The sequence below is a fragment of the Rattus norvegicus genome, chromosome 14, assembly GCF_021556685.1.
Source record: "Rattus norvegicus strain SHRSP/BbbUtx chromosome 14, alternate assembly SHRSP_T2T, whole genome shotgun sequence".
NCBI classification, from domain to species: Eukaryota; Metazoa; Chordata; class Mammalia; order Rodentia; family Muridae; genus Rattus; species Rattus norvegicus.
In genome coordinates, this window is record NC_141547.1 from 2,260,711 (window position 1) to 2,283,419 (window position 22,709).

General features: G+C 44.3%; 1 protein-coding gene across 19 annotated transcripts in view; it reads right to left on the minus strand.

Annotated features, from left to right (window-relative positions):
* Positions 1–3,434: 3,434 nt before the first annotated feature.
* Positions 3,435–22,709, minus strand: part of Brdt (bromodomain testis associated) — a 56,113-nt gene continuing 36,838 nt past the window's right edge. For 2 of the 19 annotated variants that reach the window (XM_087582782.1, XM_087582779.1), the window contains exons 14-20: positions 17,309–17,370; positions 16,429–16,549; positions 10,315–10,412; positions 9,478–9,683; positions 8,589–8,778; positions 4,610–4,717; positions 3,437–4,196 (exon numbers count right to left, since the gene is read on the minus strand). In XM_087582782.1, coding sequence (XP_087438908.1) covers positions 4,649–4,717; positions 8,589–8,778; positions 9,478–9,683; positions 10,315–10,412; positions 16,429–16,549; positions 17,309–17,370 — 746 coding nt within the window. In that variant the 3' untranslated portion in view covers positions 3,437–4,196; positions 4,610–4,648. 19 annotated transcript variants of the gene reach the window in all.

Genomic DNA, 22,709 nt, shown 5'->3' on the forward strand with positions numbered 1-22,709 from the left:
CCAGAGACACTGAACCCAATCAGAGAGAAAGTGGGATAGGCCTGAACTCATCAACACAGCAAACGGCTTCCTGAGCAGAGCACCCTCAGCACAGGCACCGAGAACAGCAATTAGTACATGGTACCTCATGAAACCAAGATGCTTCTGTATGGTGACAGATACCAGCACTGGGACAAGGGGCAGCCCACAGAATAGGGAATTCTCATCGGCTACTGCACATCTGGTAAAGGACTAATATCTAAAATATAAAAAGATATGAAACAACTGGACATCAATAAAACAACCCAATTAAAAATGGGGTACACAACTAAGCAGAGAGTTCCTGAAAAATGAACTACAAACAGCTGGGAAATACTTTTTAAAAATATTCAACATCATGTAAATCAAAACTAATTTGAGATTTCAGCTTACCCTAGTCATAATAGCCAATTTCAATAAAGCAAATGACAGCTCATGCTGGTGAGCATGTGGGAAAGAGGGGAACTTATAGGCATTTCAGGTGGGTGTGCAGACGCACACAACCACTATAGCAATCAGTGTGGCAGTTCATAGGACCAGGAACAGATCTACTCCCAAGATGCAGCTGTCCTCTCGGGGCATACGCTCAAAGGCTCCGCCTCTCGCTATGGAGGTACTCGCTTGTCCATCTTCACTCTGCTCTCACTCAGGAAAGCCACACTGGAAACAACATAGATGTTCTTCCATGGTGCAAAGGATGGTTTAAAACAGGGGTCTGTTTACACAATGAGATATTAAACAGGATGCCATTAAACAAAGTTATTAAATTCACAGGTAAATGGATGGAGCTAAAAATGAAATCATCTTGAGGGAGGAAACACAGACCCCAAAAGACAGGTTCTATGGTATTCTTTTATAAAAAGATATAAAGCTACAATCTTTATAGTCATAGGTGTAAGGTACAGAGTAAGGTACTAGTGGGAAGGGAAATAGAATGTACAGTTATTGAGAGACGTGGGTAGTGTTGAGGAAGTTTAATCCAGGAACCTGGCTACTCTGGCAAAAGATCACATCCAAAGATCTCCTAGGTCTGTATGATCTGGCCAGAATGCAGACACAGCCTAGATTACAGTGCGATCTGGCTGGAATACTGACAAGCCCTTATATACACCTTTAATTCTTAACACTGACAGTTAGTTAGTTTGTACAAGGAAGCAGCCATGCTTGAAAGTGAAGTCTAGTTGAGGGGCAGATAAAGTGGCAAATCAGAGAAAGATTTGACAGAATGAATCAGAGATAGGATATGCCCAGCTCACACAAGACTAGCACACAAAAAGAGAGACCGAGGGAGGGAGGGAGGGAGGCATAGAGAGGGGAGGCTGCAGAGAGAACAAGCTAGACACAGGTGAAGACAGAATGAGCCAGAGGATGAGAAGGAGCCAGGAGATCAGAGTGGACTGCCAGAGCCAGTGTGAGGCCAAGCAGAGCAGCTCAGTGAGAGGCCAAGAGAAACCAGAGTGAGTCGGTCAGCTTGGAACATTAGACGGTAAGGAGGCTCAGCCCCAGCACGTATTTGCACAGCTTGGGTAGGGCGTTCATCTCATTCCACCATCTGAGGAAGCAAAAGATTCGTTTATAGGGAGACTGAGTGGGCACATTAAACAGGGAGGGGGGAGGGTAAAAGAGGGAAGTGGGGGAGAACTAAGGTGAGGTGTCATACAGAAACCTACTACTCACTTATTAAATACATGTATGAAAGAAATCTAAATGGAATCACCCAATAATGTGGGAAATGGTGCCTCAATTAGACATCTCTCAGTGCCAGAAGAAACCTCTAGTGCCAGAAACGGGTTCCACGAAGCATCCAAGCAACTCAGGCTATTGCCAGGAATAGTGGCTGCTCTCCGCAAACTGAGCGTAAGCCCTCACTGCCAAAGACAACACTTACATATCCCCTGAACACAGGGAAGTCAAGCTGGTGTCTAACTAGAGCCTTCATGCCTACTGACATGTTCATGGCACTGGAAGCCACTCTGCTGCTCCCAGAGGAGAAAGAATCACTAAGTCAGCCACAAAGCTAGTGATCTAAGATGACAGCATCCCTGCCTGGCAGGCTTCTGCAAGAATGGAATCCCTGCATGACATTCTGGTGTGATAAAAACAACATACGTTGTAAGCAATTATTTTTGTCAGGGTTTTACTGCTGTGATCAGACACCATGACCAAGGCAACTCTTATAAGGATGGCATTTAATTAGTCCTCTCTTAAGGTTCAGAGGTTCAGTCCATTATCATCAAGGCAGGAGCGTGGCATTGTCCAGGCAGACGTGGGGCTGGAGGAGCTGAGCTTTCTACATTTTCATCTGAAGTTTGCTAAAATCATGGCTTCTAGGAAGCTAGGACAAGGGTCTTAAAGGCCATGCCCACAGTGTCACACATACTCTAACAAGGCCACACCTCCAAATAATGTCACTCTCTGGGCCAAGTTTATACAAACCATCGCAGCAATCATTCTCTAATTAGACTTGCATCCCACTCTCTGAAATGGAACCCATGCCTAACTTGAGACTAGACAAGCCATGGGCTTAGGAGAAAACCATACGTTACGGGGAAATGACAATAAAGTGGTTCCTAATGATACTCTGCTATTCACATAGAGCAGTGCCTCACTCAGCCATTGTTAGAGAGGCTTCCCTGTATGGTAGATGGAACTACCACAGAGACCCACAACAGCACAGTGTGAGGAGAGCGAGAGACTCGGGAACAATCAGTGCTAAGTGGGATGTCTTCATCAAAGCCCTCTCCTCAGGGTTCCGGGAGCTCTGTGGATGAGGAGGCAGCAAAATTGTAAGACTCAGAGGTGATGGGTGACTGCAGGAAACTGTCCTCCAGTGACAACAGGACTGACACGGATGGACTCACAGACTATGCTATACAGTCTATATAGGTTCAAGCCTGAGGGGGTCCTAGCGCTGAGAGGGGAGTAGACACAGGTCCCACCCCTACCCAAGAAATGAGCTGCAAGTGACATCTGCTTGCAAAGGAAAAATTAGTGTTCTCCAATGAAGTCTTGCTGGGCATATTAACCACCCTCGGGTGGGGGGGGTCAAGACCCAGCAGCAGGTGGACAGCGCAAAATGACCTTACCTTTTTATCTGATATCGCTTTGTTTGGGCTTTTGTCCCTGGTCCTTTGCTTGCATATTATGGTTCTGATTTTGTATTTTATCATTTTGTGTGTGTGTGTGTGTGTGTGTGTGTGTGTGTGTGTGTGTGTGTTTGAGTGTGTGTGTGTGTGTGTGCTTGAGTGTGTGTGTGTGCGTGTGTGTGTTTGAGTGTGTGTTTCTTGTGCTTTCTCTTTGTTATCTATTTATATTCTGGTTGGTTTCTTGTTTTCCAGTGAGAGAGAAAGAAGAGGTAGAGTTATGTGGGTGGGAGCATCTGGGAGGAGCTGGCGACAAGAAAACTGTGATCAGAATGTATTGTATAAAATTTTTAATTAAAAAGTAGAAATAGGCACAATAAAATAGCTATCACTTTAATTCTGGCTGTTTCATAAAAGCAATACCATCTTCTTATTCTCTGTCCCTGTCCCTGTCCCTGTCTCTCTCTTGGTTCTTCTCGATCGAGGTCTGGCTGTGACCAGAAGCTGAATCCTGCCATGTGAGCCAGGCTGGCCTCGAGTCATCAGCAGTGCCTCTTTCTCTACCTCTGCCCCCAGTATTGGGATTACAGCAGCTGTGCACTGCCCTGTCTGCACACACTTTGAGTTTGTACTTTAGATAATATCACAGCATTGCCTTAATCAGGTTATATTTCAAATGTTCAAAGGTTTAAAATTTAAAAAGACACACGGCTTAGACATGAATGCAGTTTGAGAAATGGCAAAACATTCCATAGGCTGCAATTTCCCCTAATTAGGCAAATATTTATTGCTATCCCCTACACATTTCTAGAAATGTCTGACTCATTCCTATAGAAGCTTGCATACACAATATTTACTATTACTTTGTTTAAAATTTAACACCTTTCAAATCATAGCTAATACACTTTAAAACAAAAGGCAGTGTGGAGTTTAAACATGGGACCAGCAGAGAACCTGACACACCGTGATGCACATGGAAACCAGATATTACTTGTTAGAAGCTGTGAGAATTCTGACAGTAGACATATATCTCTTGGAAAAGTAGAAAACTCATCCAGGCACGATGACACATTTCTGGAGTCCAGCACTTGAGAGCTGAGGGCAGGAGAATCCAGAGATCAAGGCCAGCCCAGGTTACACTGTTGAGTTCACCAAAGCCAGCATGAGTATATGAGACCCTGTCTCAAACAAGGACACAAACAAACAAACCAACAAACAGGTTCAGACAAACAACAAAAGTTAAAAACTCAACAAAACCTGTTTTATATACTTTTATATATTCTTCATTCTCTCAATCAGATGATCCCTTTTAGACTTACTTAGATCAAGACTATAATACATCACTGACAGTCCTCTTTAGAATGAATAAAATCTATTCACTTTTAGAGGTCAAAATTATAAAACTTTTTATAAATTATGTCATTAAAAGAACATTTCTTAAAAATGTAAATGAAAAATATTCTGGTGTTAAGTAATCACTTTACCACACATACTGTAAACATTTTTACCTTTCATTTAAAGTTGAGAGTTAATTTACAAACTGAGTTTTAATCAAAGTTATTTTCAAACATTGTCATAATGTCACTTTGAAGAGTCATGTCAATGGTACCCGCCATCTGTAGGAAAGAGAAGATTCTTAGTTTAAGATCTGTGACTTTATTACAGTTCTATGCAAATAGTTAAACATTTGAAAAAGTTTCATGCAAAATATAAATTACTTCATGACCTTATCTACAATTTTAATTAAAAATATAGGTGGTTCCTTTAAATATATTATCCATGGGATAAAATGCCTGAAGGAAGTGGATATGAAGTTCAATCCTGCAACTAAGAAGAGCCCTCCCTTAGGGAGTGTTAGTGAGGCTGCAGGCTGAAGCTGGCAATAAAGGCAAACGCTCTGGGAAGGCAGAGGGGGCAGGGCTGCCGGTTCAAGGCCAGCCTGGCTACATAGGGAAGCCCTGTCTTGAAAAACAAAAACAAAACAAAACAAAAACCACCCCTCCTCCAAAAAAAAAAAAAACCTATGAGAGAGAGACAGACAGAGAGACAGACAGACGAGGGTACGCTACCTCGCTTGTTCCTGTAATCTAGGAGGCACTAGGCACTAACACAGTAAATTGCTTTAACCAGGTTGGAATGAGCTCAGTGATTAAGGGTGTGCACTGCCCAGACAAAAGACCTGAGTTCAATTCTCAGCACCCATCTCAGATAGGTCACAATTGCCTATAACTCTAACCAGGCAGATTGACTCATCTGGACTCTGTGGGCATGCATACATACATGTACATGAGGCACACACATGTACACACATGTAAACACACATGTACACACATGTAAACATATGCACACACATAAGTAAATAAATATTTTTAAAGTTTAAAGTAATCCTGTGTGAGAGAACTATAACATGTAAATGTACACGCTTTGGGCTTTCATTGATTCCGGCACTAACTAATCAATTCTACCCAGTGTGCTCTCCGTGAACACGCTCAGACTGCAGGACAGCACTAGGGACAGTGCTCATTTCCATATTAATGCTCTTTAAGAAATGAGCCAAGGTGAGGAAACACACGTCAATCACCAGAAGCGAGGCCACCATATTCTTAGGCTTGTTTGTCATGCAATGCTGGAATTCACTGAGAGAAGGCTTTAGTATAGATTTTAGCATGAGCCTTGTATGAGGGAATGAGAGACACGTGAGGGGCAGTGGGGATGCTGTAGTGAGCGCACAATGCTTCCAACCATAGTCTCCAAGGTTCTCCATTGAAAGTAATGGCAAATGTGAAAATTTAAAAGGGCTCCACCCACTCCGCACAGAACAGTCATAGGTCAATGAGTTGGCTGGCTTCTTGGAAGTGAGCTGGCATTTTCATTGGCTGTGTAGGAAGACTATAGGGCTGATGAAGAAAGACTGACATGATGCAGACTTTGGGGTGCTGTTAAATGTCCTGAAGAGTTTAGGATATCGGCAATGCTATCAGGCCAAACTGGGTTATTAAGGGACACTAGACTCTAGAAAGAGTACTAGAGGGTGACTAAAGTCAGGCCTTTGAGAATCTCAACAAGAGGACTCAAGGATTTAATATAAAAATCCCCACTTACCTTTCCAAAAGAAAAGGATCCCTGCAGGCTTAGATTTTTTAAAGCAGACTTTTAATAAGGGTTCTTAAACATTTGGACCCCACCCCCTTTCAAGCCCACCATCCAAAGGAAGAGAAGAAAGATGGTAAACAGGACAAGGGGATGTGGACCTGTTTAGAAATAGTTTTGTGAGGTGATTTTAATCTTCATTTGTTAGAATACCAACAGTCTAGTTTAGTAACACCAGGATACCAAACACAAATCAACAGCAGTGGCATGACCCAGCAGAAACAGCCAGGTCTCCACCTAATCAGCACGGGTCAGTGGGGACAACCAAAACCACCTGGGACACTAGTTCTTTGCCATGTCCCTCTCGGTGAAGAAAAGATCAGTAAAGACTCCAGACAAACAAGTAAATAAGGCTAGCTTTGCAAGCACCTAATCACTGTCTATTGATCCTGCTTAAACCCTCTCATCGTGTTTCCTCCCATGGGTCTTGCCTCAGCAAAACACCATGTAAGTCTGCCTCAACAAGATACCACATGTGTCTCCATCACATGACACAACCCAAAACTTTCACTTCCAATCCCACAAATATTTGCAAACAGACAATAGAACATGTCTACCATGGTAGAAGTTCTAGCAAAGCAGTGTTCTACAATAAACTCTGGACAGAGAACGTGGGTCAGCTCTAGAGGGCATTCGTAACAGGTGTAAAAGTCTGGCTTGGTCCAAAGCACTACAAACAGTAAAACAACCTCTCTGCGCGAGGCCAAGGCCTCTTATCCCAGTATTCAAGAAGCTGAGGCAGGAGCATGGGGAGTTCCGGGTGAATTTAGGCTACAAAGCTAAGGTCCTATCTGAGAGGAAAGGAAGGAGAGAGCAAGGCAGGTAGAATTTCATTTGTTGTTTTCTAGGAAGTTAACATGCAATCAATGCCACAGCTAAGAAGAAACATTGAAACAGAGGTATGCAAAATTACAGTGTTAACTCCAAGACTCCATCAATAGATCCTTCAGACAAATTCATAACGAAACTTCAGAGTGAAATCATAGTGGATCAAATGAACTCGGGATCTACAGAACACTCCGTCCAGTAGCAATAGAAAGCATGCTCTATTTTGTACCTGATCATTTAACTGACTTTTCCAAACCAGATCACATTTTAGGCCACAAAGAAAGTTTTAACAAATACCAAACCACTGGAAAAATCTCTTATGTTCAATCAGATCATAATGGACTAAAAGTAAAAGTGAGTACTAAAGAGAAACCACACAAATGCATGGAAACTGAACCATTACTTTCAAATGATCAGTGAGTCAAGAGAAAATCAAGAACGAGAAGAAAATGAACAGACCTGCAGAGCACACAGAACACTTCAAGACTTAAGCACAGAACACGAATGCTCAGGACTGTGGCTTCATCGGTGCTCAGCAAGTGTGTGCTTTACTCACTGAGTCGTGTCTCTAGCCCCACACTATGGATTAAGGAACTCAGGTTTCTAGTGATGTGTTGGTGCTGACTGTGCTGTTGAAGTCTGTCTCCTCTGGGCATGGCGGCTACCTTTTAAAATCAGAGGAGCAGCATCAGACACATGGGACGGACCTCACAAGATTGGGCATTTCCTTTCTCATGGAAGGGGAGAAGGCTCAAAGGTAAATGAGACGCTTCCCCTCCCTGGGGATACAGAAGAGGTTAACTGTTGGAGATGAGAATGACTCCAGTGTACAAATGCCAAAAAGCTGCCATCTTCCTATACATGACCCCTTCCTCATCCACACTTGCTCCCGTGAACAACTCCAGTTACACTCTTGGGGGCATCACCAAGATTTGCCTGGAATGTTGTTTTTAGATGGGAGGAAACATTTGACGCAGGTAGGACCGTGACGCACCAGGTGCAGCTGCACTGGGCCTGAGAGCGACAGCCTCTGAGGCTGAATCTCCTGAGCCCTGCTGTGGAGGTGAGATGTATGCTGTGTGCTGTCACCATGAGAACACTGACCAGGAAGGCATGCCCGCCTGACGTGATCTGAGGTTTCTGAGGGCAGTAACAGTAAACGGTGGATTCCCCATTTACACGCCAGTTGCTTCCTTCATGTGCTCAATGTTTGTTAATTTACTCTGTCACAGGAAATTGCTATTCTCTTTTTACAATGAGCAACTTAAGTTATAGGAAAATTAAATAAATTGCCAGGGGCATAGTCTAGTAAACATCAGCCTAGTGGTCCCGTAGTGGTCTGCATTACGGTGAGCCTGCTCGTTTTGACTATGAAACCTGTACTTTAAGCTCTTATTTCAGAACCTATCCAGACCAAAGAGGTGCCACCACTGTCCCTGGAAAGCACTCTGAAATGAAGGGTGAAGCGTCCTTTCTCTTCTCAGGCTTAGTGGGCTACCATGTACTCACTGCTTCTCTTCTCCTACGCTCTTGCTCTTTCTCCCTCGCCAAATTCCGGTCTTTGAGAAGCCAGAGCTTGCTTATGTCTTGAGTTTCCGATGGGGACGGCAGCTGCTGCTGTTCACTCTGCTCTTCTCCGTGAGACCTGCCTTGCACTTTATTTGATGAAGATTCTGGAGTGAATCCGCTTCCAAACTCCCTTAAAGAAATAGAATGGCTCAGTAGGTTTCAAGCTCATTGCAATTTTTACTATAAAGACATCATTAAACAACAACAGAAAGCCATGTCCTGGGTCCCAGCTGTCAGCGCATCCTTCTTGCCTTCCCTTTCTTCCTTCTCTCTCTCCTCCTTTCTCGACAGGACCTTATGTGGCCCTATATAGCTAAGGATGACCTTGAACTTCTGATCTTCCTGCCTTCCCCTTGTTGGGATTATCGTCCCGTACCACCACACTGGGGACCAAATCTAGGGCCCTGGACACATTAGGTGAACACTACACTAACTGAGCTACTACATCTCAAACCCCTCAACTCTCCTTCTGAACGACAGGTTTTGCATGGGGTAATCCACATTAACAACAAAAAGGGAAGGATTAGAACACTGTGGCCCTGCACACAGCACAGCATTGTCCTCCTGCAGTGGAATGGGAAATCTTGGAAGACAGTTCTGGGAAATGAGGTCATTACCATTTGGTAACATTTACATTTTATTAGCTTGATTCATTACTATTTCTGTCTTCTACTAGATAGATAATCATTTGGAGAAATGTTAGTTAGATGCCCCTTTTGTAATGACAATTTGTTGTGTGTTCCACTAGACCACTGAACCACAGTGACAGACAGATTGCCAATGCATTGCTTTGCTCCCAGGCCTCACAGACGCCAGTGAAGTCACAGACCTCTGGCTCTCTTGAGACACTTTTGGGTCCTTTGCGCTGTGTTCCAGGTGTTTGCGAATCTGCTCCTGTGTCCGAGCCTTCACTTCTTTCTCTATCGCAGCTTTTCTAAACTGGTTGAAAAGCTCGTCTGAAGATTTCAGCACACTTGATGCTTTCACTGGCTTCCCAAGACTTTTCCAAGAGTCTGCATTCTTAATCTTTATATCCTAAATGACAAATATTGACTCAGTCTATGTTAGATCTCAATCAGACTATGGAAGGAAAACAGTATCTTCTGAGTTGGTGATAGAGCAGGCTAAGGTTGCAAAAGCTTTCATGGGCTTTAACTTTAGTTGGGGAAAACAGGTCTCTAAGCTTCATTGATCTAAGATCAAACTAAAATAACAAGGCTACAAACGGCTTCAGTGTACTTCACTTCTGCATGCTAACAGGGTGACCTGCTACATGTTTGCCCAGACAACTATCTTAAGAAGCAGCGACGCTGAGGCATTGCTCTGCGTCCTTCCAAGGAGGAGGGAGATGCTGTGTATTCCCAGTCTAAGCATTAGCCTCTAAGGCCTGGAACAGGACCTCAGTTACAGTGTCCCAGACATCTGGAAGGCATGAGCTGCCAGTGTGCTCTGACTGGAAGGGACTCCTCTGCAGACTAAAAGACTGTTGGATGACACAGCTACACACACAGGCAAGACTGACACAGCAGCTTGGAGTACACAAGCCAAAGTCCAGCTTAGGAAACAGTGTTTTCAAGTTAGTGTTTAACGGAACTCATGTTAAACCTCAGGTCCTCTCAGCTTGAGGCCGCCCGCCCGCCCGCCCGCCCGCCCGCGTTACTTTTACCTTCTGCACAGGAGCATGGCATTGCAGCTCCAGCACTGTGTGGCTCTCAGCAGAGGCGTGCACCACAGGGGGCCCGTGCAGTACTCGCTTGCAATCACCTGGAAGCACATACTCTTTAGAGGAATAACACAGATACTTCAGGGTACTTATCTGGACTTTAATTGTCCTTTTCCTTCCATGTCAGACATCATAAAAATAAAATAGCCAGATATAGTGGCACACGCCTGTGATCCCAACAGTCAAGAGGCTGAGGCAGGAGGGCCATAAGTTCAAGGCCTGCATGCACTACTTATAAGATCCTGATTAAGAAAAAAGGAAAGAAAAACAAAATAAGGAGACACACATACATGTATGTCTATGTACATATATATGTATATATATGGAATAAGTAAAAGAACTAAGTCTCAATACATCTTTATTATGTATCTGTTGGGTTATATTATAAAAGTAAACATTTCTCACTTGAAGGGATCTTTGTTTTGTTGGTGTTGTTTTTACTGTTTTTTTTGGCGGGGGGGGGGGGGCTATAAAAGGCTGACCTGCTATGATGTTTGGCTGGCCTGCTCTCATGATATGGGGCTCTCTGGCTTGCACACTGGTTTCAGCTCCAGAGGTGGGTCTGGACTAGGCTAAGGCAGTCATACAAGTTCTGTTTCCCCGTGGTAAGCCAATGAACGGCCTCCAGGGAGGTAGCACATGACACGATCTCAGCTCTACAGCCAATGTGAAAATGAAAATACAGAGCCCAGGGCAATGCTCACGAACTACTACCTGGTGCTGTGACTGTTACAGAGGTGGCCAGCACTTTCTCACTAAATCTAAGGTCTGCTCCACAGGAGGAATTCTTATCTTGCAGTGTAGCCTTGGTTAAAAGTTCATGGCTAGGGATACCAAAGACCATAGAGGGGAACCTACTGATACTTTGTTAAATGGTCAAAATGTCTTCTCATTATATATGTTTATGTGCATAGATATGTGCTCTTAACCTTGGTCAGGAAACTTTTTGTAGTGGACAGCAATGCAGAACGACAGATAACTCGTCAAAGGGCCAAGAATACATGACTCTGAGTGCTCAGCTCTAAATGGGACACATGCCAATTTCCCTCTCAGGGAGCACCACAGAAGAGGTAGTGACAGGAATGGGGAGGAGCATAGTGAAGGGCTATCTTCTAGACATGACACAGATGTTGCATTCATGAGCTCACAGTGGTTATCTGAACAAGACCTGCACAAGATCAAGCTGGTCAGCATTTCAGCAGGGAGAATAGGAGCTCACAAGGGCCTGCCCCTAGCTGAGGAGGAGTTCACAAGGCCCCACCCCTAGCTGAGGAAGAGCTCACAAGACCCCATCCCTAACTGAGGAGGAGCTCACAAGGCCCCACCCCTAGCTGAGGAAGAGCTCATAAGGCCCCACCCTTAGCTGAGGAGGAGCTCACAAGCCCCACCCCCTAGCTGAGGAGGAGCTCACAAGCCCCACCCCTAGCTGAGGAGGAGCTCACAAGGCCCCGCCCCTAGCTGAATTGGTAGCTGCTGGTATAGAGTCTTTGGCTACTGATGGTTCCCCAGGCTGTAGTGGAGCCTCCACATCAGTGTGCATCCCACAGCAATCAGCACGGACTGGACTCCATCGATTTGGGTTTTAATAGAAGAGGAGGATATGAAATTGGGAAGAGACATGCAGGGAGAGGTTCAGATGGAGTTGTAGGGGATGTGACAGGACACACAAAATACAATAATCCCATTTGAATTCTCGCAAATTTTGATTGGTTGAATAAAAGTATAGAGGAGAAAAAGCAAAATTAGCTGACTCTAGCTCATAAAATTCTAGATCTTCTGAATCTGTGGAGACGTGTATTTAAGCTTCTACCTCCCCTCAGTCCCTTAACTAAATCATGTTTGTCTTCAAGCTGAGGTTTGATGAGAGCTAGAAACAGAGAGAACACAGAGAGAGTGTGACATTGTCAGTGGAGGAGGCATGGGTTAAAGAACAGATCTTACATTTAGATCCTGGACAGTCTAACACACGCCACTTCATAAGTCCCTGGATGCCCAACACATGTGCACTTCTTAAGCTCACATGGACTGGGAAAGGAAAGTGTGCAGAACTACATCCCTTCTGAGCTGCCGCCGGACTCAGGCAGGAGCAGAGTGTATGTGGAAAGTAGAAAAATTCTAGAATGATTCTCCACTTGTTGACAAATGGTAACAGTGTCGTTATCACTAAATAAAAAGGAGAAGATTAAAATCTAAGTTGAGAGGCTGCAGAGATGGCCCAGCTGTTAAAGCATTGGGATTGGGGCTCAGTTCCCATCGCCCACACAGTGAGGTACAACTCTAACTCCAGTTCCAGGGGATATGACCCTGTCTTCCAGCCTTGGTGAGCATCAGGCATGTACATGGTGCATAGACAAACATGCAGACGGACACACATATGACATAAGAGTTAAAATAGTAATAAAGCCCTTTTTAAAATCTGGGGGTTGAAAAGTGGAAATTTTGTTTTTACATGGTTTGCAATGGTTATTTGATGTTTAAATAAAGATGCTTACTAGTGCTGTATAAGCATACCTGGGGCCAGAAACATTTGACTTATGCAAATAACAGAACAAAACAAAGATTTCCTATTTTTTTTTTTTTCGGAGCTGGGGACTGAACCCAGGGCCTTGTCCTTGCTAGGCAAGCGCTCTACCACTGAGCTAAATCCCCAACCCCCAAAGATTTCCTAGACGCAATCTATGGCAGGCTGTCTCTCGGCTTTTCTGTCTCGTGCTATCTAGAGAATCACACGTGGGCAAGCAGGGTGGCTGTGGTCAGCACGCCGCTTTGAGGGGAAGATCAGGACATGTTCAGGAAGCTTGGATGGGAAGCTCTGTAGTTAAAGAGAAAGAGAAGCAGCCAGCCCGGGGGCAGTGACTTACACCTCTTTCCCCAGCACTTGGGATGCCGAGGTAGGCGGATTATGAGTTTGAGAATAATGAGGATAAATAATAATAATAATACATAAATAATTGAGAATAAATACCACAACCCTGTCTCAAAAGGAAACAAAAGTTAAGGCTATCTATCAGAACATTATCTAAAGGCAGTCATACCAAAAGGTAACTGTAGGAAACATTCAGAGAGGTGGGAAAATCAAGAGAACAGGGTCACTGAAACCGAGGATGGCAGTGTTGTGGGTCCAACCGGGAGCAACACTGTCACAAGAGTGACCATGTGACACATCAAGTGTCACGACTCTCCTTCCTCCGGAAGCCTCACCTCTGTTCCTGTGTGCTTCCCTTCTGTGAGCTCATGCTGACCCTCCTACCATAACCAACACAGCACAAGTGCCCCGTGGGGCACTGCTCAGCTTGCCCCACAAGTGTCCTTCAACCTTTTATGTTTTCTTTCTCCTGAGCACTCACTGCAACATCTCACTGTCTCCCCTTCTGCTCTCCAAGATCCACCCCAGCCTCCATTTCCAGGTGGTTTAACTGCCCCAAGCAGTCTTTGCTCAGAGCTCCATCTGCTTTCTACTAGCTGTGTTCTCTCCCGAGACAGCACTGCAGCTGCTAGGGGCTTTGGGATTGCCCTTGGCGACTGGTTCGCATTTCCTTCTACATTCCTGTTGACCAAACCAGAGCTTCAGTCATGCTGAGGCCTTCCATCTGGGCTGCTCAGGCCAAGTGCACACAGGGAAGCCTTGTCTGCAGTGCCCAGCTCAGAGGCCCACAGCAGGTACCCTTTCTGAAGGCTTAGGCATGAGGTTTGCCTTGCCATGGCCAGGGTTAAGTGGGACTCTGCAACGCTGCTCCACCCTCTCCTCCTTTTCAAGGGTGATGTCGTTCTCACCACTCTAGACAGCAGCAATGCCTTCCTACTCAGCACAGTTTTACTAATCTGCCTTCAAACATCCAAATCTTTTGAATTGAAATGATAACTCTCTTGGCTGCTTTAAAAAGCTTCATGTTTGTGTTAATGAGCAGTTATTTCCCATTGGCCTCACTGAGGCATCTACCAGGCTCCATACTACGGAGTTTGTAGAACTCTGGGTGCTACAAGCCTGCATAAGCTTGGAAAAGCAGTGCTCCTGTTGTCAGTTTAGGCCGTATGTTTTTCCTTGCCAAGGCCTCTCCAGATCTCTGAGATAGCTCTCTCCTCCCTGCAGCTGGCTGCTGTGGCTAGCTGGGGCTCACCCTCACAAACCCAGGCTCTATGATTTAGCACTCTCACTACTGAGGCCCAGGTCAGGGAACCAGCTGGGGACAGACTCAGACCACTGGCTGGTGCCCAGCCGGCAACAGCATAGATTGTTTTTAATATTACATGCTACTCCTTCCTTCCTTCCTTCCTTCCTTCTTTCCTTCCTTCCTTCCTTCTTTCCTTCCTCCTTCCTTCCTTCCTTCTTTCCTTCCTCCCTCCCTTCCTTCCTTCTTTCCTTCCTCCCTCCCTTCTTCCTTCCTTCCTCCCTCCCTTCCTTCTTTCCTTCCTCCCTCCCTTCTTCCTTCCTTCCTTCCTCCCTCCCTTCCTTCCTTCCTTCTTTCCTTCCTTCCTTCCCTCCTTCTTTCCTTCCTTCCTCCCTTCCTTCCTTCTTTCCTTCTTTCCTCCCTCCCTTCCTTCCTTCCTTCCTTCCTCCCTCCCTTCCTTCCTCCCTTCCTTCCTTCTTTCCTCCCTCCCTTTCTTCCTTCCTCCCTTCCCTCCCTTCTTTCCTTCCTTCTTTCCTTCCTTCCTTCCTTCCTTCTTTCCTTCCTTCCTTCCTTCCTTCCTTCCTCCCTCCCTCCCTCCCTCCCTTCTTTCCTTCTTTCCTTCCTTCCTTCCCTTTTTTCCTTCTTATGGCTTCCTAAATTACAACAATTTATCTTAATTATTTGTGGCAACACTTAAATTAAATGTTAGACTCCCAGACACCCATTTCTGCTTTTACTCGTTCCAGCAGGATAGCCAAAGGAGCTCTACCTCTTGCCACCCAGCTGTCAGATCATCTGGCAGGCCACCTCCTCTCAAGTTGGACTCCTGCTACAAAGCCGCCTTCCTATGCTCATAGCATTGGTTTTAGTTGTAGTAACTTTGACTTAAGACTACAAACAGCTTTTTAATGTGGTACTGACTAGTCAAAATATCTTCAACTTAACCCACTATTTAGTAAGCAGCAAAATTTTTAAATAAACTTTTTATTGCTGCTTTCCCAGTGCTGGGAACGGAACCTCAGGCTCATGCATGAGGCAAGTGCTTTACCAATGGGCCACCCTCTCAGCCCCACAATACTGGGCTTCTTGGGGGGTGGGGTGGGGTGGGGTTGTTTGATTGTCATGTTTCTGTTTGAAATTCCTTGTCGCATAAACATTCAAAATCAAAATTCTATGGTAGTCTGAGAAGCTGACCCAGAACAGCCGCATCTTCTTATTCTTCTCACAGGACGCAAATGCCCTTCCTCTGGGTCCGTTCCGCCCTGCCTTCGTGGCCTGCCAATCTGCCTGCCCGCCTCTTTCTCTCTGCTTAAGGTTTATTCATGGGTTGTAGGGTTTTTGTATTCTGGGGCTTGGGGCGGGTACTGGGAACTGAACCAGAAGCCTCATACATGCCAATGATACGATCTACCATTGAGCTACAAAGCCTAGTCTCCAATCCATGTTTTTCTTGATTTCCATTTTCTTCTCCTCACGGATGAGCTGTAATTTGAGTTCCAGACAAAACCAAGCCGCATGGAGCCCTGCACCAGAAGCAACAAGAAAATCAAGACCCCTGTCTGTGCTCTTCTCAGGCTGGAGGCCAAGGCCATCCCTGGGTCCACAGTGAGGTCAAGGAGGCTGGAGTGTGCTCGACTCTGACAAAAAGGAAACAGAGTCTGCTTTGTTCTCCTCACAGCACTGCAGCTTGCTTTCCACACAGTGGTAGAGCAGCATTCACCAAAGTAGCTAACCCTGGTTAAGTTTGGGTAGTGAAGGAGGTTTCTCATCATCCATACACTGAATAAACTATAGTCAGATTACATAATTAGAACACGTGCTTATGTGCATAAAGCAGCTTCCTGGACCCAGCTCATTCACTGACCCTTGGCTGTATAACATGGCAACTCTGGGCACACATGGCCTCCAGCGTCCATATCAGACAGAACACCTGACTTGTGTTTCCTACCTGCAAGGGGCTGAGTCTGCACAGACGCAGTGCTCTCTGTGGCCTGAAGATGGTGTGGCACTTGGCAACCAGGCATCTGCTGGGGAGGCTTCCCTGGAGCTCCACATGGCCCTGTGCTCTGCTGAACAAGGGCAGTTTCAGCAGAGGTTATGTCGGGCACAGAACACTGTATCTGCTAGAAAAGATCAAGTTATCCTTCAGACTTCCAACCACAGAGAAGCATAATTAAGAGAACTGGAACCAAGACATAAGCAGCAGACTAACGATGCTTTAATGGTACCTTTTGAAAATGTCTTACACCTTAAGTCACACAGTCCTGCTGGGACAGACCCTGAAGATGAGAAGACCAAGGCCTAGGAACCGAAAATACCCTGCTGAACGCCTATGATCTTGGATCTCCAGAGCCCCGAAGGTTGCTCTCCTCCTAGTTTTTGTTTAGAAATTTTACACTGGACCCTGGACAGCACAGTTTTTGTACCAAATCAGTTAGTAGAAACCTCTGGATTCACAGCCTTAGGCTGAGCCAAGGTTTCTAAAACTTACTCCATTTAACTGCTTGACTTATAGGAAGTCAAGTCATTTCTATATTTCAGCCTTTGAGAGGAAGTCTTTGAACACTTAGTTAATGATAGAAAATAATGACTTTTTAATGTAAACAAAATGAGAAATGTTTTATTTCTCTCTTTTTTTTTTTCCAGTCTCTTGCTATATAGTTCAGGCTAGCCTAAATCTGTGGTCCTCCTCCCTCTGCCTCCTCAGTGTGGACACTGCTTATGTGCAAAGCCACACCCACCAGCCCTCAAACCACTGTAAACAAAGTTACACTAACTGTCACAACACATGCCCTGTTTTCAATGCTAAGGTTAGAGAGTCAACTTACCTTTGTATTTTCTTTTGAAGGCAAATCATTCTGTTTTACTCCAGTAAATTTAGGAGATATTTCTGAAAACATATATAGATAATTATTTCAATATTTGTAAGCTTAAAAGAAAAGCCCTACCACGATACATTTTTTTCTACATTAGAAGTAGCAGAAACTAAGAACCCATTGAAAGGGACTCAGTTCCCTGTCACAGGATATCAGGGACAGGTAAAGTTCTCAGGCAGACAAAAGATCAAGTTCAGGAGCTCTGTTGTAACGTGAATATGGTTGGTAATATATTACATATTTGAAAAATGCTAACATAGTTGCTTTTAAGTGTTTTCAACACGGAAAATATAGTGATAAATATGTTAATGTAAGTGATTGGATTGTTTTAAGATGCATACATACATAAAACCATAATCTTTTATTATTTTTCAAGGAAACAAAGAAAATAATACCATTTGGGCTAATGGGGGGGGAAAAAGAAAAAGCTCATTTTCAAAAGAATGCCTTTAATACAAATCTCTTAAAGTCACAGATTTTGCCCTATTTAAGTTAGCCTACTTTTGTTTAAGTGGGAAAAATTATTTCTCCAAACTTCTTTGTTCAGGATGGAATAAACACCCATTCAGAAATTCCACTTTGGATACTGTTCAGGCAAAAACCCAGTGACCTCGCTGACTATAAGGAGCCCAGAGGTACTTCAAAAGAACGTCACGACAGGGCTCAAGGTTTCAGACATGGCACCAAGTACAGCAGCGAACGCGCTGTAGGGGATGCTCCACGAGGCTTAGGTAAAATCACAGAGAATGGAACACAACACAAGAGAGGCACAGTGTACTATTCATCTGCCAGGGCACAGAGGAAGCATTTACTGTAAGTGAAGTACCTGATGTCCTTACTAAGCACGCAGATCCAGCTGATGATGACCATCTACTTGAAACGCATTTGGCAGTGGAGACTAGATAACAACATAGGTTTTCTCCTTTGTTTGTTTGGAGACAGTGTCTCACTAGCCCAGGATGGCCTCAAACTCACGATGTAGCTGAGCATGGCCTTGTCCTCAGGCCTGGTCTGTGTGAACAGGGCTCACCCAGCTGCCTGCAGCCTTCTCTATCGCCTGCAGGCCCCAGAGGTCCAGTGACTTTACAGGGCCTCCTCTACCCTCAGAAATATTTGCAGCAGCTGACACTGAAGTAGAAGCAAATATAATATGCTGTCTGCTGTCACAGCATGGCTGGACTCCTCTCTGTCTACTGTACAACAGGCTGTGATGCTGTCCTCCCCAGCACAGGCCTCTGCCTGTGGTGAAGCAGGAGACCCAATCCACCACTCCGAGCCAGCTGTCACAAACCACCTGAACAGTATTTGGTTCGGGGTTCGAGCCCAAGGGTTCCAAGGCTGGTCAACATCAAATGCTATTCAAACTTAAAGCATTCTAATTCAATAATTACCTTCTGCCTCCTGAAACGCCATCAGTCTCCACTGGATGTGCTACTGCTCTTTCCTCTCTTAAAATATTTGATGCTGGACACTGTTAAAATTGCTAAATGGTACTCAAAGCTGTGTTTTAATTTAAAGAATTCAAGTATTTAAAATGACACGAACCAGTATCACTCAGCCAAGACTGATTTTAGTGTTGGGGCTGGGTAGAGGGCTGACAGAAAGAGACTGAACACACAGGGTAGAGATCCAGGGCTCCTTCACACTTAAAGGAGAAACTACAGTTTCAGCTTTGAACAAAAATCCAAAGCACGTTTCATTAATATATTAACATATATATTTATTAATTTGTCTTATTCAAACTGCACCTAAACTACAATGTCCTATAATATAAACACCTTGGTGGAATTAAAAATATGACATGCCTCATTGGTGTTTTGCCAAGGAAAGCTGGAGAAGATCTCCTTAGTTTCATGACATGGAAAACTATAAAACTTATAAAAATTAGAGCCTCAAGATCTGGAGATACTAGCAAAAGGCAAAGAATATTAAGTAGGAACTGCAGAGTCGCCCAGTTCACATGGTGTGCTTGTCACTGCACTGTAGCATCCTCACCCTGAATGCTTTGTGAGACATCAGCAGGTGAGTGATGAGAGCCTCTGGTTCCCTGGACTGTGCTCAAGTAACTGTTTCTGGTTTGGGCATTAAAACATAGACGTGCATTTCTGCTATTAAGCTGAACACCATATTTCAATTAGTAATAAAGACCTGCCAGATGTGGGAGACATCGATTGAGTTGACCACAATTTTGAGCACGTATCTATTAGCACTAATTTCTCGGGGCCTCTGGCTATGTCCAGGCTACTGTAAGAAGCTCTCACTGAGTAATGAGCACGGACCAGGGATCAAACGCATACGAGGCATGTTGTGTCTGAATTTCACATCTCTCAAAAACCTAATTTAAAATTTTTGTATAAAGTTTTTATTCTAAACTATACAAAAAACTTTACTAGAGTTGGAAAAAATAGCTGGAATTGGTGGGGAGTCAGTTAAAAGGTAAAAAGCACCTATTTACCTATCAAGGTACCAAGGCCAATGCTCTAGGGACACCAAAATGCCACCAGCAAGTCGGTTTGGAATAAAATCCCAAGAGGTGTCACAACACAAAGCCAGAGTATGACGTCACACACAGGAGAGATAGTTACCAACATTTCCATTCTAAAAGCCTGCACAAGTGACTGAACCCCTTGTGGGGCAGCTGCATCTGACGCTACAGAGACAGCAGGTCCTGAGGTAGGGGGACTTGTCCAGATCACATTCTCGTGGTTACAGACACCGGCAACCAGTCCCATACCAAGCAATTTGGTCCCTGTAAAGAACCTTCAGCTATTTTCCTTGTGTTTAGTAGTTTCTTTAACATTCAGAACAAACCAGTCATAAAAACCTGCTCCTTCTGCAAAGAGGACTTCAACTTGAGTCAGAAAAGGGAAAGCCACAAAAGAACAAACGACTAAAGTTATTCTCACCTATGATAAGTAATTATTAGTTCTTTCCTGCATGTGACTGTTTGCGTGTGACATGTGAGCTGGTCCTGCAGAGATCCCAGACTTACAGATGGCTGTGAGCCACATGTGGGTGCTGAGAACTGAACCCGTCTTCTGGAAGAGCATCCAGTGCTCTCGACTGCTGAGCCATCCTTGTGCTGTATCACCCCGATCCCTGGTACATTTTAAAGACTATGAATCATCCCTGTCTCCCTGTCCATTCAAATCCAGATTTACCCATAGTACTGTCAGGAGCTTTCAGTACCTTCTAGTGTTGCCAAGGTCAAGACAGGCTATTGCAGAGAACTGTTTACCCAGGAAGACCTGGCTTGTATAAAAATAAAATTAAAAATGCGTGAGAAAGAAAGGACTACTGCAAGGTCCAACTTCAATGTAGACCTCAGTGTATAAACCGGTCTTTATCTTGCTGGACTAAGATGCATCCTTGGCTTTTACTTTCTAAACCCTTCCAGTCCTTTGAGTCTAAAGATGTCAGCTGACGAGAGCTTTAGTCATACTCTCAGTACCTCTGCAGAAGACCTGGGCAGCAGTGAGGTGACAAGTCACTTACTCCTACCTTAGCAGCACGATGCTATTACTGTGGTGTTGCTTTGCGCTATCTGCCTATCGGTCACATGAAACTTGTCTCACACATTCTGCTTCACTCCACCTGAGCTTACTTACACTCACGTAGTTTCCAGGACCTTTCCCATAGGTTCCCATCAGAAGCACTGGGATTTCATTCGTTTTTATTTAATTTGAGACTAGGCCTCATGCAGTTTGGGCTGGCCTTGAGCTTGCCCAAGGATGGCTGTCTGCCTTCACAATCCAATCGTAATCACCAGTGCGGGGTAAAAATCCGGTGGCCGATGGGCTATAGGGATGTTTACATCAATACTTTGAATATATTCCTCTTTGTCATGTGTCCAAGCATAATCAATGCCAGAACTGTCTCAATAGCCCCTACCTGAGCACTAGAGCACCCAACACAGGCGATGCCAGAATTAATTTTGAAGCCCCACCCATATCATGAATCTTATACTCGGTACTTTGACAGACATAAAAAGTGAACTTAAAGGTTTTATATCTGTACCAATGTCTAATAAATGTTCTTGACTGATCTGTACATGACTGTTTGCAGATGTTGATGTCAGTCAAAAAGAAATTTTAAATGACCAAATTAACATTGAAATTTGCAATGAAATACTGCTTCCAGTCTACAAGTTCTCACATTTACTTTTAGAAAGATTTGGAATTTCACTAGCAACTCTTGAAACAGATTAAGTATCTTGCTTGAAATGATGGCTTTTAAACAAGACTTTACTGTGTAATTAGTACTGCTTGACCAAGGGAAAATGAGCAGAAAAAAGTACAAACAAGGTTTCAGAATAATGGGCAGTGGCTCTTTGAGAGATTCAGAGGAAACCTGGCAGCTACTTACAACACTGGTGCTTTTCAGTAGTAATGTGCTGGCTAGCTTTAGTCTGACCAGCTACAATCACTGGAGAGGAGGGAACTGCAACTGAGAAAATACCCCTTATTAAGTACGACAAAGCTGTAGCCAAGACTATAGGGTGTTTTCTTAATTAGTGGCTGATGGGAAAGGGCCCAGCCCATTGTGGGTGGGACCCACAATGTGGGCTGGTGGTCCTGAGTTCTGTATTCCAGCAGGCTCAGCTGGGCCGTGGGAGCAAGCTAGGAAGCTGTGCCCTGGCCTGTACATAGGCTCCTGCCTCATTTGAGTTTCTATCCTGACTTCCTTCCATGATGAACAGGGCTGCAGGGCCTTGGGTGGTGGGAAGTTGTTCTGTGGCATCTGGGAAGATAAAGTTGAGAGCAATGGAAACGGTGGAATTTGGTTCTTCCCTCTTGAAATGAGAAATTATTTTTTTGTTTTACATAAGCACACAGTTGATTTGAAACTCTTAAAGAGCGTTTAGAGTTTTACAAAGACTTTGTATTTTAAAAGAAAGTGGATAAGGGACTTTGGACTTTTAAATGTTTGAGTTTTTAAAGACGGAGAAACTTTAAAAATTTGGAATATTTAAATTGTGATGTTCATATTAATGCGAGATCTTAGGGATGAACAAGAAAGGAAAGGTTGTGGTTTAATAGTGATGTATGTTGTGTGTAAAGCTGACAAGGGGTCAGTTGTACTGGATAGTTTTGTGTCAACTTGAAACAAGCTACACTCACTGGAGAAGAGAGCCTCAAATGAGATAATGCCTCCACAAGTTTTGGCTACAGGCAAGCCTGTAGAGCATTTTTTTTAAAATTAGTGATTGATGGGGGAGGGTCCAGGCTATTGTGGATGGGGCCACCCTTGGTCATTATTATATTTTCTATAACAAAGCAGGCTAACAAGCTATTCCTGCCTCCAGGTTCCTGCTCTGTTTGAGTTCCTGTCCTGCCTCCCTTCCATGGTGAAC